General features: G+C 42.5%; 1 protein-coding gene across 4 annotated transcripts in view; it reads left to right on the top strand.

Moving 5' to 3' along the window:
* The window catches only part of LOC308461616 (serine protease 27-like), an 18844-nt gene extending 4780 nt beyond the window's left edge, over positions 1–14064 (top strand). For 3 of the 4 annotated variants that reach the window (XM_080978681.1, XM_080978682.1, XM_080978683.1), the window contains exons 2-6: positions 6702–6728; positions 6818–6980; positions 7516–7787; positions 8471–8643; positions 11210–14064. In XM_080978681.1, coding sequence (XP_080834807.1) covers positions 6702–6728; positions 6818–6980; positions 7516–7787; positions 8471–8643; positions 11210–11449 — 875 coding nt within the window. In that variant the 3' untranslated portion in view covers positions 11450–14064. Of the gene's footprint in view, positions 1–414; positions 479–6701; positions 6729–6817; positions 6981–7515; positions 7788–8470; positions 8644–11209 lie in introns of those variants that run through there. The other variant, XM_080978680.1, reaches the window with a different exon arrangement.
* The last annotated feature ends 14 nt before the right edge of the window (positions 14065–14078 follow it).

Raw genomic sequence — 14078 nt, 5'->3', positions numbered from 1 at the left:
CCAGATTAAAGCCAGCAATGAGGGACCTACCAATTGGGTGTTGTGGCTATCCAATAGACCCTCAGGCAGCAAAATGGCTTGGGTCACTTACATACTTATGCCCAAACATCCATACTTTCTTCCCCTGCCCTAAATCAGACAGCTAATTCCTGCTCTCTCTCCTGCCCTGTGCTGAGGGTCATGTGCTGCCCTGTGCTGTGGGATTCAGGAGTCCTACCTGTTGGCGAGGTTTATGTCAAAGAAATAATCCCCAGTCAATAGCAACAGACAACTTCCTAGGGCTGTTGTGATGAGTCAGCATTACATTACAAAGTCCACTGAGGAGGCTAGGTTACAGTTCTAGCTATATTCTTCTATATTTCCTCTACGTGCTGAGCATTGCCTCTGTTGAGAGTCACTCAGTCAAGTCAGGAGGTCCTTAAGCGGAAGATGTGTTGTCTTAGGATACAGGAGCTCATCATCTTCTCCATTCTGATTGGTAAGAGAATATTTCTGTCTCAGCACACCTGTTTTCAGAATGTGAAGCTGGGGGATGTGCAGGGATCCACAGAGCCATCTCTTCTTCTCTGCTTTCACTTTCCAGGCTCTCCCAAGGCAGATCTGAATTATTTTTTTTTTTTTGGGGGGGGGGGAGAGTATGTTGAAGGTTTAGGTTGAGAAATTCCACTAAATTTGGTGATCCTACTGAATTATGTGGAAAGACCAGTGGGGTTAATAATAATGAATTCTGGGCAGCTTTCAACAGAACATTAAAAACAGAATAAAACTTCAAACATTAAAAACTTCCCTAAACAGGGCTGCCTTCAGATGTCTTCTAAAAGTTGGATAGTTGTTTATTACCTTGACATCTGACAGGAGGGTGTTCCACAGCGCGGGCGCCACTACCGAGAAGGCCCTCTGCCTGGTTCCCTGTAACCTCACTTTTCACAGTGAGGGAACAGTCAGAAGGCCCTCAGAGTTGGACCTCAGTGTCCAGGCTGAACGATGGGGGTGGAGATGCTCATTCAGGTATACTGGGCTGAGGCCAAATCATAAAGAACTAGCATCTTATATGCTGGCAGCAGCAAATACTCTTTGCAAGGACAGGGAGGCTGTCAGTTATATATCATCAATTAAAGAATTGCTTGATTTGCCTTAGTGGCCTATTCAACACATTTTCTTTAGCATAACTTTAGGATAAAATGGGATAACTTTACCAAATTCAGCAATAAAAATGGGTTACTATCAAACACATGCTATGTGTGTATGATATTTTAATAGTAATAAGGAAAAAAGCTGGGCTAACTGCCCTAATTTTTATTACACAGAGAGATAAGTTATCATAATTGTGTTATCAAACAGGTTAGATAATGTAGAATTACCTTCATATTTTCATCCACATGCTTTGACTGAACATTTTGTTAAATCATATATAAATTGTATTTCTTTCTTTTTTAAAAAAATGATATTTATTACTTTTTCAACATTTTCAACACAACACTACAAACAAAAAAAGAAAAGATAAAAAACAATACAAATACAATACAAAAACGCTACATGGACTAACAAAACAAAGCAAAAACAAACAAAAACAATTTAAAAACACCTCAAACATTTTCAATATCTTATATTTCATTCACTTATTTCCAGCGACCTCCTCACACCTCCCTTTTTGTATTCCACTTCTATTAATTGTTTCAGCAATTCCTTTCCATCTTACTCTGTTTTCTATCCTATAATTATCTTAACACATTCTTGCCTTATTTTTCCTTTAATTTTATATTAATCTATTTATACTTAATTCCTTATAACATTTCTACTAAAGCCATATAACTTCATTCCAACATTTTTCTAACATTCCTTAATTTTACAATATTTCTATAAATAGTCTATAAACTTTTTCCAATCTTCTTCCACCGACTCTTCTCCCTGGTCTCGGATCTTGCCAGTCATTTCCGCCAATTCATATAGTCCATCAACTTCGTCTGCCATTGTCCAACACTTCAGTTCTTTCAAGAAGCAGCCATTCTCTCAACCAGCAAAAAGCAGATGGTTCACAATGAAATTTAAAGGTCTGGCAGGGCAGATCCACCTCCTTCTTTGGCATCCGTCAATATCTTAAGATTTACTCGAGGCTTCCTGCCCTGCCAAACAACTCTAGAAACATCCCTCTGCCTCCTCCTAAAACAATCCATCCCATCCAAAGCCTGCAATGTTTGAAGCAAAAGCAACATCCCCAGCAACACAGCAGCCCTCATCCCCACCACAGTAACTCAGCCCAACAGTAACAACTTCTGATTTGTCCATATTTCCAAATCCCCCTTCTCTTCAATCCAACATCCTTCACAGTTATCCTTAAACAGATTCACATTTTTGGCGGTCATACTAACCCCCAAATACCTCTCTTTCTCAACCAATGTTAGTCCTGTCGCCTCCTGAAACTCTGTCAAGCTTTCCTTTTCCAGTTCAGATAGGGCTCTGGTCCTCAAATTCATCTGTTCTTCTTTAAGTTCAATCATAACGAATGTCAGCTTATGTTCATCAGGTTGTCTTTGTATGGATGGGACTCTCCTCTCCAGTTGTATTGCTTTAGATTCAGCAGCAAGGGTTTTTTCCCTGACTTCATCTGCAGTTTGCCGTATCAGAGTAGATTCCTGTGTCAATTTCTGGGTGGTTTCTGACTTGGTATTCACCTTTTGTCCCAAGTTATTTAAACTTTCTACGATTAAGTCAATTTCAATATTTGCAGCATCCATTTTCACATTTATCACGTCTGTTTTCTTGTTCCAGCGAATCGTTTATTTTCAATAATGCAGCCACTAAGGCCTCTTCTGTCGACATCCTGTCTGTTTTTTCCTTTCCATTTGCCATAACACTTAAGAGGTTCAAGGTCAATTCCAAAGTCTTACAATTTTTTATCTTGCAGCTGGAAATTCCCCTAGCCCAGCTCCTGTAAAGTAACCAATTTCAAAAGCTTCCACTAGGGGAAAACAGTTTCTATTTGTATCGGTCAGTATGTCCTCTTTTAAACACAGTTTCAATAATCCAAAGTTAGTTTCAATTTTCAGTTACTTTCCTCCTTTTTTTGAAAACAACCGGAGACAGTAGAAACAATGTATTCTCTTGTTTAGCTACCTGTCAATGAACGTTCTAAACGCTGTCAATGGACGTTCCAAAAAACATCAATCCTGCTAGCAGCCCGTTTCCAGGGTCAGAGCGGCGGTATTTTAACTCTCTTAACTCTCTCCTACAGGCATATTCAGTCCACTACTCCCCCCCCCTCTTCTCCTGTCTCCAAAAAGGGGGGGGTTAGTTCTTTACCGATGGAAATTTAGTCTTTTACAAAGGGCTTTCCAAGACTTTAGCTTGCAGCCTCCTTGCTTCAGTTTATCTACAAAAGGGGGAGGCGGACTTCCTGTATTGAACCTCCCCGTTTCGATGCCAGATTAAACGTTTAAAAATCCAATTCTTCCCAATTCAGCTCTACTCACGGGTAATTACTTTAGAGTCAAATTGTCCACAGGAAAAAGTCAGTGCTCTCCAACAACAGCTATGCAGCTTCGCTCCGTGGAAGAAGCAGACGATTCGAAGCACCGCGCCGCTCACCCCACATCGCTCCGGATCCCTGAAACTGGGTTTCCCCGCGAGTAGGGGAGGCGCAAAAGGTGCCCGCCGAATCCCACGTTCACAGGCTTCTCCCGCCTGTGATTTTTATGGGTCTCCGCCTTCGCCGTGGCGGTACAGACCCAAATTCCCACGGGGCAAATTCCTCCCGATCAGAGGAATTCCACCATTGCCGGAGGCACCAACCCGGAAGTCCCATATATAAATTGTATTTCATACGTACAATTCTGTTATCTTAATAAAGAAAGTAAATGAGAAGTTTCCTGGATTGGCAGAGACATGGAAGGTGTGTGTAATGTGATCTGAAGGTTTGCCTATTTCATTTGCTGCTGTGCTAGGGACTTTCCCATTTCACTTGATGTACTGTTAATTTCCTTGTTTAAAACAAAAAATGCTATTCCTCCAAAGAGGTCAGAATGACATGTATGATTTTCCCCATCCTGTGAGATAGGTTAGACTGAAAGATGGCACCAACCAGGGGTGCCAACTTGGAAAAAATATTGAGGGGCACAGACTCTAACAAAGAGGAGCCAGACGCTGCAGCAGTTTCACAGCAACTGCCCGGTCCTTCTATAGCAAGCATTCCTCCTTCCCTGACAGCGAGGCCACAAAGAGCCTTGCACATTGCTGAGCAATGGGCCAGAAAAGCCAGGGGGGAGGGGTCCCTCCTTCTCACCTTAGTTTACATCTGCTTGTGAGGAGTCTGGAGGAAGAGGGCTAGAGAGCAAAGGCGGGGCATTGTGTCTCAAGTCTTCATTCTTTTTTTCTTTTTTTGGTTAGATCATTTATTCATTTTCAATAACAATCTTCCAATTAATGACAAATCAAATCAGTCCAAATAACAATAATAACAATACACCAATTATATATTCCAATTATAAAAAATTTTCTTGGGACTTCCCATGTTCCAGATGTCTGAAGATAATCATCTTCATTCATGTCTCTGCATTTTCGGTATTTTTCAAATTCAAAACTAATATTATCCATCCTTCTTCTCAGTCTTATCAGCCATTGTTTCTGTGGCTCACATCTTGTAGCAAAGTTTTCGTGTAGTTAACCCACAAGAGGCATTTTTTAAATCATCTTATTCTCTGTCCAATTATTTGGTATTCAGTCCTCTTATCTCTCCTTTGTTCGTCGAGTTCTCATTCAAGGCACCGGGCTTCATTACAAAGGAAAGTTTATAAATAGCAAGTCAACAAATTCTCTCTGATGTCTCTTAATGAGCTGATGTACGTATATGTCTGTATATATTGCTGTATTGTGGGGCGTGCTTCCCAGCTGTATCCTCCAAGTACAAAAGGACCACCCCCCAGCTCCTCCGGGCCCTAGAAGAACTGGCAGGGATCTAGCGCTCTCCGTCCTTCTGTCCACAATCATGTATAAAAATAATCCATACAAGCAGATACAGTGGTACCTCTGGTTTCATATGCTTCAGGTTACATACGCTTCAGGTTACAGACTCCGTTAACCCAGAAATATTACCTCAGGTTAAGAACTTTGCTTCAGGATGAGAACAGAAATCGTGCAGTGGCGGCGCAGTGGCAGCAAGAGGCCCCATTCGCTAAAGTGGTGCTTCAGGTTAATAACAGTTTGAGGTTAAGAACAGACCTCCAGAACGAATTAAGTTCTTAACCCGAGGTACCACTGTATATTTTAGAACGAAATACACCCCAAGTTCAAAGGAGCTCTTTTCCATAAGAATTCCTTTCTTTTGTAGCTGCGCAATAATAATCACCATTTTGTTTCCATCTTCAGCCCGAGTTGCCATATCTGATCTTGTTTTGCCAACTTCTCAGAGTTTTCCATTGAGGGCTGTGTATCATGCATTCAATTATAATTTTCGTCTCTTATGTTTGGTTTAAGTAATTAAATTCTTTCCGGCTGAGCTTCGCTAAATCATGATGTAATATAGCAAATACGAAAAGATAGTGGTTGCTCACCTCCTTAATCCATGTTTCAAGATGAGAGTCCATTTAAAGTCCGAAATTCAACATCTAACAACTGTATAATTTAGCAGTTTTTTTCCCTTTTCTCCTGGATCTAGAACATGACTGTTTCCAACCCCCCCCCCCAATCTTATAATTATGAAAAATTGGTGTCTGTTGCGTGTAGGAGTGGCTCTGGAGAGTGCCAGCCATGCCGTTCTCTTAGACCCAGTGTCCCTGCAGCTCACACCTTGATGCAAGCAGACAGATCACAGACGATTTGCGGGTCTATGAAACAGTCCTCCCCCACCCTGGGGAGTCTGCCAGGGCTAATTACACCCATATCAACCCTGAATTACTAGCATGGCTGAGGTCCGTTCATGTGGGAGACAGCCATTTCCCACAGCAAGAGACCGGAAGTTCTAGTCTTCATTCTGACCTGGAGATGGACCCGCATGCCTGACAGCCCCAACACTTACACATCATCAGAAAGAGGAAATGTGTTGTCAAAAAGAGTATAAGGGAGGATATATATTTGCCCAAATATTGCATACACTAATTTATGTGAATTAATGCAAATATATAAATAATTACTGCTAGCAGAAATACAATACATCAAATCATAGTGGGGGTGGCTGCGACTAAGCGGCCTGTGTCTGCTGTCCAGGTGCTGAGCCTTCCTGGCCTATTCCAAGGCTCCTGCTCTCCCTTCTCATTATTCTTTATCTTTAAACTTGACTATGATCAGATAATGTCCTTTATATAGAGGATACTTTCTGACAGCCAAGAGGATAGCTCAGTCGGTAGAGCGTGAGACTCTTAATCTCAGATCAGGGTCATGGGTTTGAGCCCCATGTTGGGCAAAATATTCCTAGATTGAGGAGTTGGACCAAATTATCCTTGTGGTCCCTCCCAACTCTACAACTCTATAATTCAAACAGAGAGCCATTCTTTGTAAAGTGGGACACATAGACTTCTCTATGTAAAGGAGGACCTGAGACCATAGAGGGATTACTCAGACTAGACAATACTGAGCTAAATATTCCAGTGATCCTATTCAATATAAAACAGCTCCTTTGCATACAGCCACTCTCTCATTATAACCTTTTGTGGCTAAAAATGATGGAAAGTTGTGGCTTCTAATAATTTTTTCCTCCCTTGTCTTTGCAGGTATTAGAGAAGCTGAGCCATCACCAGGTGAGTAACAACTTCTTTGATGAGATTTGTCTTGAGGGGGGGGATCTCCTTTCCAATATGCTCACCAGCCCATCTTGCTCTCTCCACAGCCTGTGGCCAACTGGTCCCCTCTGCCCGCATTGTAGGTGGTGAGGAGGCTGAGGTGGGTGCATGGCCATGGCAGGCCAGCTTGCAGATGTTCGACTCACACCAATGTGGGGGAACCCTCATTGCCTCACGCTGGGTACTCACAGCTGCACATTGCTTTAGCAGGTGAGAAGAGAGTCCCCAAACTTCTCTATCTTCTTAGGGAAACCTGGAGACCTTGTTCCCATCTTTTTTAATTTTTTACCTGTAAAATGATACTCCCCTTTCAGACAATGCAGGCATTCTGGTAGCCATCTTCTCTTATTTCCTCACCAAGGTGGTTGTCATTTGCTGTATATTAGGGTTGGGAAACCTCAGGTCTGAGGGGCCAAATGCAACCCTCCTTTCCTCTTTATCAGACCCCTCAGGAGTCTCCCAGGCCATGCCCTCTCCCCTTCATTATGCCCCACTTGCTAATCCTACTTCGACTCATCCTCATTCTGGTTAGAATGTGCCATTGAAGGTGTCTTCCCCTTTTTCCTTTCTCACAGGACTCTGAAAGTATTTTTACTCATCTGCTCTCATTTCTTCTCCCCTTCTTCTTTCACACTTTTGTACCCTATTGCCACCCCAAATTGACAGTTTCCTTGAAACCAGAGGTCTGAATACTCTACTGCACTCTCTCCTCTTGTGTTTTATTAGCCAGCATCTTTGTCTATAGTATTACAGATCCTTCCTTGTTTGTCGTCATATTGGGAGCCCACAATCTCTCATACCCTGGACCTGAAGCTGTGTCAGTTCTTGTGAAGCAAATCATCATCCACTCTGACTTCTTGGGATACAGGGATGGCAATGATATTGCGCTTATGGAACTGGAAGGCCCTGTCAACTTCACCCACCGCATCCAGCCTGCCTGCATCCCAGGACCTTCTATCTCCTTCCTTCCCAGGTTGGGGTGTTGGGTCGCAGGCTGGGGAAACATCCAATCGGGAGGTGAGAAAGTCAGGGCTGGCTACACATTTGATGGGGCCCTGGGAGGGCCCCTCTGCTGTGCCTCTCTCTCCCGTGTTGCTGGAAAATCTTTGCCTGGAAATGACTGGTGAGCAGCAAAAGTACTACTACTACTTTTATTTTCCATAATGCTCTGAAATTTTGGGATATTAAAAAGGCAGCTAGACCCAGTCACCTGACGCTGATCAAGGCACTGGACCAGGAAAAACCTTTCCAAAGGAAACCCAGGACACAAATCAGTAATGGGCTTTTCGAGGGTGCCAGAATCCAAGCTACTCAAGGCTGCCACCTGCCAGCATCAGATTTGTTAGCAGTAAATCAGAGTTCCTATTTACCTAGGATAGTTCCTGCTTACCTAGGATAGTCCCTGGCAAATCACTATGTTTGATGTTTGCCTCTGGGGGCGGGCCATTTGTGTGTGGGGGTGTGCTTTTAATAAAGAATGAAATCTTAGGGAGAACGTGTATTCCATCCTCTGTGTTAGTAAAATGGTGGTTAAAATGGAAACACTCAAGGTCACTTTGTCAACTCATTAGAGTTTAGAAGCCAGAAAGGCCCGTTTCAAAAAGTGCAAAGCAGGTTTCAGGAATGAGGCTTTGCTCAAAGTACGCCTTGGTCAAATTTGCATTATCTCCCACCTCTCTCTCTTTCTCTCTCTCTCCCAGTCCCACTACCTGAGCCAGAGCTCCTACAGGAAGTGCTGCTTCCGCTGATGGATACAGCTACCTGTGAGGCACTTTACAGTGACTATAAAGATGAAAAAACTCCAAGTACTAGTGTAATCAAGGATGACATGATGTGTGCAGGATACATGGAAGGGAAAAGGGATGCCTGCCAGGTACAATGTATTCATTTATGACATTTTTATCCTACCTTTCCTCCAATTAGCTCAACCTTCTGCCCTCCTGAAACACATTTTATCCTTACAACAGCTTAGACTGAGAGAGACACTTGCCCACCTTTCATGGCTGAAGAGAAATTTAATTGGATGCTTACTTCTTCCTGGGTGGGGGCCTGTTGCAGCCTCTCACACTCAGTCACCGTTGGGGGCATTTCCCATTGAGTTCCCACTGGCTGCTGCATCTCAAATTGGCCAATCAACGGCCTCTTTTGGGGGTGTACCTCGCAGGCTGAGAGAGCATTGGCTGCACACATGCCCTCACAACCAGTGAGGCATAAAAGCCAGCAGTGCTGCCCTGTCTAAGCACTTCCTGAAGCTAGTGTGACACTAGTGCAATGACTATCAGTGGCACAGTTAGGTAATTTTGAAACTGGACTTAATTGTCTTGTGTCTCTCTTCTTTAGATGGCAATGATATTGCTTCACTTCCTCTGATATTACTTCCTCTGCATACCAGTTACTGGGGAACATAGATGGGGCATACGGTTGGCCTCTGTGAGAACAGAATGCTGGATCAGATTGGTGTTCGGCCTGATCCAGCCATGTTCTTAGGAAGATCCTGTTGGATCACACCAAAGATGCACCTAGTCTAGCAATCTTGTTCTCACCATGGCTAACCAAATGCCTGTGAGAAACCCACAGGCAGGACCTGAGTACAACAGCACTCTCACCACTTTTGATGAACAGCAAGTGGTATTCAGGGGCATATCACCTCCTCTGGAGATAGGATATAGTCATCATGTCTAGTAGCTATTGATAGTTATTCTCTGAAAACTTATCTAAAATCAACGTCTGTGCCCCTCAGAATGGGTGCTATATATTTCAACAAGTAATTGTAAATGGGTGATTGGCAACAGGTTTTAATTTAAATGGTAATCGTCAATCCAGATTAAATGGGAATGAAAATAGAGGCTGGAATTTTCATAACAACATCGTGTGGATGCTGAGAAAAACTTGCATACATGAGGCACACCAATACATCACCCTCATTGAAGCACCCTACATCTTGCAGAGAACTCCATAATTGTAACTGTGTGCATTGTTCAAAAAAACAAAACAAAAAACAGCAACACCCTTCTGGCCCTCCGGTTGTTGATGGACTACAATTTATGTCATCCTTGACCCATGGCAATGATGGCTGGGGCTGATGGGAGCTGGCATCCATCATCATGTGGAAGGCCACTAGTTCCTAATTACTGTATTAGTCCTTCCTGGGCTGGCCTTCCTTGCCAGACTTCTGCTAGAGATATCCACATAGCTTTTGGTTCCTGGAGGCAAATATCTGACACACTATTGGAGCAAGGATCTTCATATTCTCTTGTCCCTTCTTTGTTATCCTAATGCACCAGAACAGTTTAGCATGGAAGAGTAAAAAGTATGCCCATAATGGTTGACCTCACCAATGGTTGACCTCACCACTTATGAGTTGACACATCTACAGTTTGCAGCTTTCAGTCCTATTTTGTACAGTAATCAAGCTGCTGAAAGAAGAGCAGGGCTAGTAGTGCTCTTAAAGTAAAAGGGAAATAAATTACATCAGAAGCAGCCAACACGGTGCCCACTATATATTATTGTACCACCACCATTGTCCAACAACATCTGGAGGGCATTACAGTGTTTATCACCCATGTATTACACTATAAACTATGTAGCTGGGCACAGCTGGCCATGTCTAACAGCACCTTCTCAAAATCATTATTTTTTTTTAATGACCAGCAACATAGATACAAAATAGGAAACACATAAAAAATCCAAATGCATATAATAGAGTAGAATAGGGATAGGGTGGGGGAATAAGGTAGAAAAAAAATATCATAGAGTAAAATAGGTAAAGGTAAAGAGACCCCTGACCGTTACGTCCAGTCGAGACCGACTCTGGGGTTGTGATGCTCATCTCGCTTTATTGGCCGAGGGAGCCGGCATACAGCTTCTGGGTCATGTGGCCAGCATGACTAAGCCACTTCTGGCGAACCAGAGCAGCACACGGAAAGCCGTTTACCTTGCTGCCGGAGCGGTACCTATTTATCTGCTAGGTTGGCAAGAGAGAGTAAAATAAGCAACTTAAAAACTTAGAATCCTGTCACAAACTCCAAAGAGGAAAATTACAAAATGTCTAGAATCATTTCCTGGTAGGTTTTGCTTGCTGCAGCACAGTGCTTGGCCACACAGAGAGCGAGACATGCATGTTGATCCAGAAGGCGCCAAAGGATGTAAAATGCATCTGATCATCCTGGCAGATTTGATAAGAAAGGTTCAATAGACATTGTGCACCATTCACAATAAAAGGAGCTATACAGGAGGACATGAGTCACTAATCTGATCTCTCTGGAGTCATGGGAGCACTTCTGCTTGTGGGAGGGGGTGCTTGTGTTTTTTTCATCTCCAAGGCTTCTGCAAAGAGGACATTTAGCACTTCCTGCATAAGATGCAGGTGGTGGCTGTGGTGGGATTGGGGATATGTATTCCTGGTGGATAACCATTTTTTCCTTTATTTTTCTTTACAGGGGGACTCAGGAGGACCACTGATTTGCCCGTGGGGTGGGGCTTGGCTTGTGGCTGGTGTGGTGAGCTGGGGGGATATTTGTGCTGCCCCTAAGCGTCCTGGTGTCTATACCCGGGTCAGCGCCCACAGCAGTTGGATCTTGAGACATGCCCCAGAAGTGACTGCCAATTTCATCAATGGTGCCTCAAGCAGGGGTTGTGCCCAGTTTCTGGTACTAGTCGTGCTACACTGCCTTTATTAACTACCAACAGTATGCAGGGTGCATGTCAGGATTGCTGCGGCTTCTTTGCTGTGACCAATATCTGGCAAAGGTGACTGGGAAAGCATTTTTGGATATATGAAATACCTGGAGTTGTGGCTGTGTCACAATTGTTGGTGTGAGCCAGTTAGGAGTGTGGAAGTCTACCCATAATAAAAGACACTGCTATATCATTTAGATGTCCCCATAGGCTTATTGATGCTGCATCATCTGTAGGCTTCTCTTGTTTGATCCAAGAAATGACCCCTCTTATTCTCAGAGTGACTTCCAATTTTCTCATCCATTGGGTAAAGTTACTTGCTGTGAGTCTAAGCCATGGGTAGGCAAACTAAGGCCTGGGGGCCAGATCTGGCCCAATCGCCTTCTAAATCCGGCCCGTGGACGGTCGGGGAATCAGTGTGTTTTTACATGAATAGAATGTGCCATTTTATTTAAAATGCATCTCTGGTTTATTTGTGGGGCATAGGAATTCATTCATTTATTTATTTTTCAAAATATAGTCATCCCCCCCAAGGTCTGAGGGACAGTGAACTGGCCCCCTGCTGAAAAAGTTTGCTGACTGCTGGTCTAAGCAGTCTGGGACTATGAGCAACAGTGGGATTTTGGAAATATATTGTAAACACACACACATACCAAAAAGAATTGAAATAATGGCAGACAAAAATGCCAAATATTGAAAGATTATTCTCAAACCTGGAAAGAAATAAAGGTCCAAAAAATAAAAAGTGGCTCAACTGAAAGTTTACTTTGCGTTGTCTGACTGCACAAATGTTGCCAGAACCAACATGGTACAAGACATAGATTCAAGACACATATTTTCATGGAATTTTTACCCAGGACACCTTCAGATGAGAGAGCACTTCTATGCACAAATAGATGATTAGTGATTTCAGCTGCAATTCTAGCCCCATTTAGCAGGGTGTGAATCAGATTAAATTAAATGAGACTCAATGGTCATTTGGGACAGACGTTCAGGCATATTTAGCACCTGTGATTATTGTCTCTAAGGCAAATTCTCATCTCATTTAAGTGGAAGGGGAAATGTCTGCTCAGATGTAACAAGGGATTTTATTCAGCATTTCCACAGGTAATCCCTGACTTTCAACTGGTTATTACCTTCCCCTTTAATTATCACAAGGATTGCAATTAATGCTGCTTTAAAAAAACACCATGTGAAATTGCAGTTGCCAAAAGTAGCAGGGAAAGGAGTGATATAAATATATCACTTAGCATTTGGTGCTGGGGCTAGGAAAAGAATTGTGCACCTGTTTGATCTCTGATGCTTTGCCTTTTATTTTAAATTCAAACCTTCAAAGATGGTAATAGTTGTATCAAAATGGTACTGAAAATGGTGAATATTGTTTTCTTGATTCTGTTACTGCTTCCTCATATGGCATGCAAGGCACATATTGTCAGATGCATGGTTCAAGATCCACACCCTCCGCTTCATGAATATCATCAGTCAGGTGACCTCTTTATTGGTGGAATTGCTTCTCACAGCTTCATTGTCTCCAATTTCATCCCCTTCAAAAAAGTACCCCCACAGGCATCCTATGAAGAGCTTATGTAAGGCGATTTGTTTCTTTCTCTCTCTCTCTCTCCCTTGTATTGTGTCCTGGAAACTGTCATTGGTGCATTTGATTGGGTCTTCTTTTTTCAAAAAGCAAAGCAGTTAAAAGAGTGTCAAAATTAAATGACTTCATAACTGGAATTTAAGCTCCTCCCACATCACCTTCTGCTTCTCCCCAGTTTTCTTCATGATTACATTGTCCCATCTCATGTCTTTGTCTATGTCTCATATTCTGCTATCCTTGCTGTCTTCTTCTTCTTCTTCTTCTTCTTCTTCTTCTTCTTCTTCTTCTTCTTCTTCAATGTTGTTTTGAAGGTGCAGGGAAGGTATGTTTGCAATTGTATTGTAAGTGAACATGTGAAATAACTCCTGATATTTTCAGTAATACAGAAAGTGGTTCTCATTCTAGTGTGTTGTCTAAGAATTATCAGCATATCTTGGCTTTGGCATTTGCAGTCAAGGAGATCAATGAAAACCCTCAGATGTTACTCAATGTCACCTTGGGCTTCTACATATATGACAGTTATTTCACTATAAAATGGACCTACCATGCAACGTTGCTACTTATACAAACATTGGAGAAGTTTGTTCCCAATTATAAATGTAATATTGCATATAACCTGATTGCAGTCATAGGGGGATTGGACCCCCTAACCTCCCTTCATGTGGCAACTGTTGTGGATACTTATAAGATCCCACAGGTAGGATGTATGTGTGTTGGTCTCTGTGTGTGCTGAATATAGGATTTTAACTGTTTTGAAAAAGATGGGGTAGGAAGAAGAAAGAGGCAGAGATGCATACTGAGATGGGCATTCTTTTTGAGTGAGCATCAAATCTTCCCTAAGAAATACAGCCACGTGGGTTATTCATAAATCAGAAACAAGACAATGTGAACCCTTCCTCAGAAGTACTTGTTCTCTCACTGTTCTTGTAATAATAATAAAAATACCTACACATTGTTTGAACAAACTAATACCTGGTGACAATGCATATGAAAATGTGACAAGAATAAACCATGTTCTAATGATTACTGATATGATA

This window comes from Podarcis pityusensis (assembly GCF_964106645.2).
Source record: "Podarcis pityusensis genome assembly, chromosome: 13".
NCBI lineage: Eukaryota > Metazoa > Chordata > Lepidosauria > Squamata > Lacertidae > Podarcis > Podarcis pityusensis.
The sequence above is the reverse complement of the archived record's forward strand: the minus strand, read 5'-3'. Positions and strand labels throughout refer to the sequence as shown.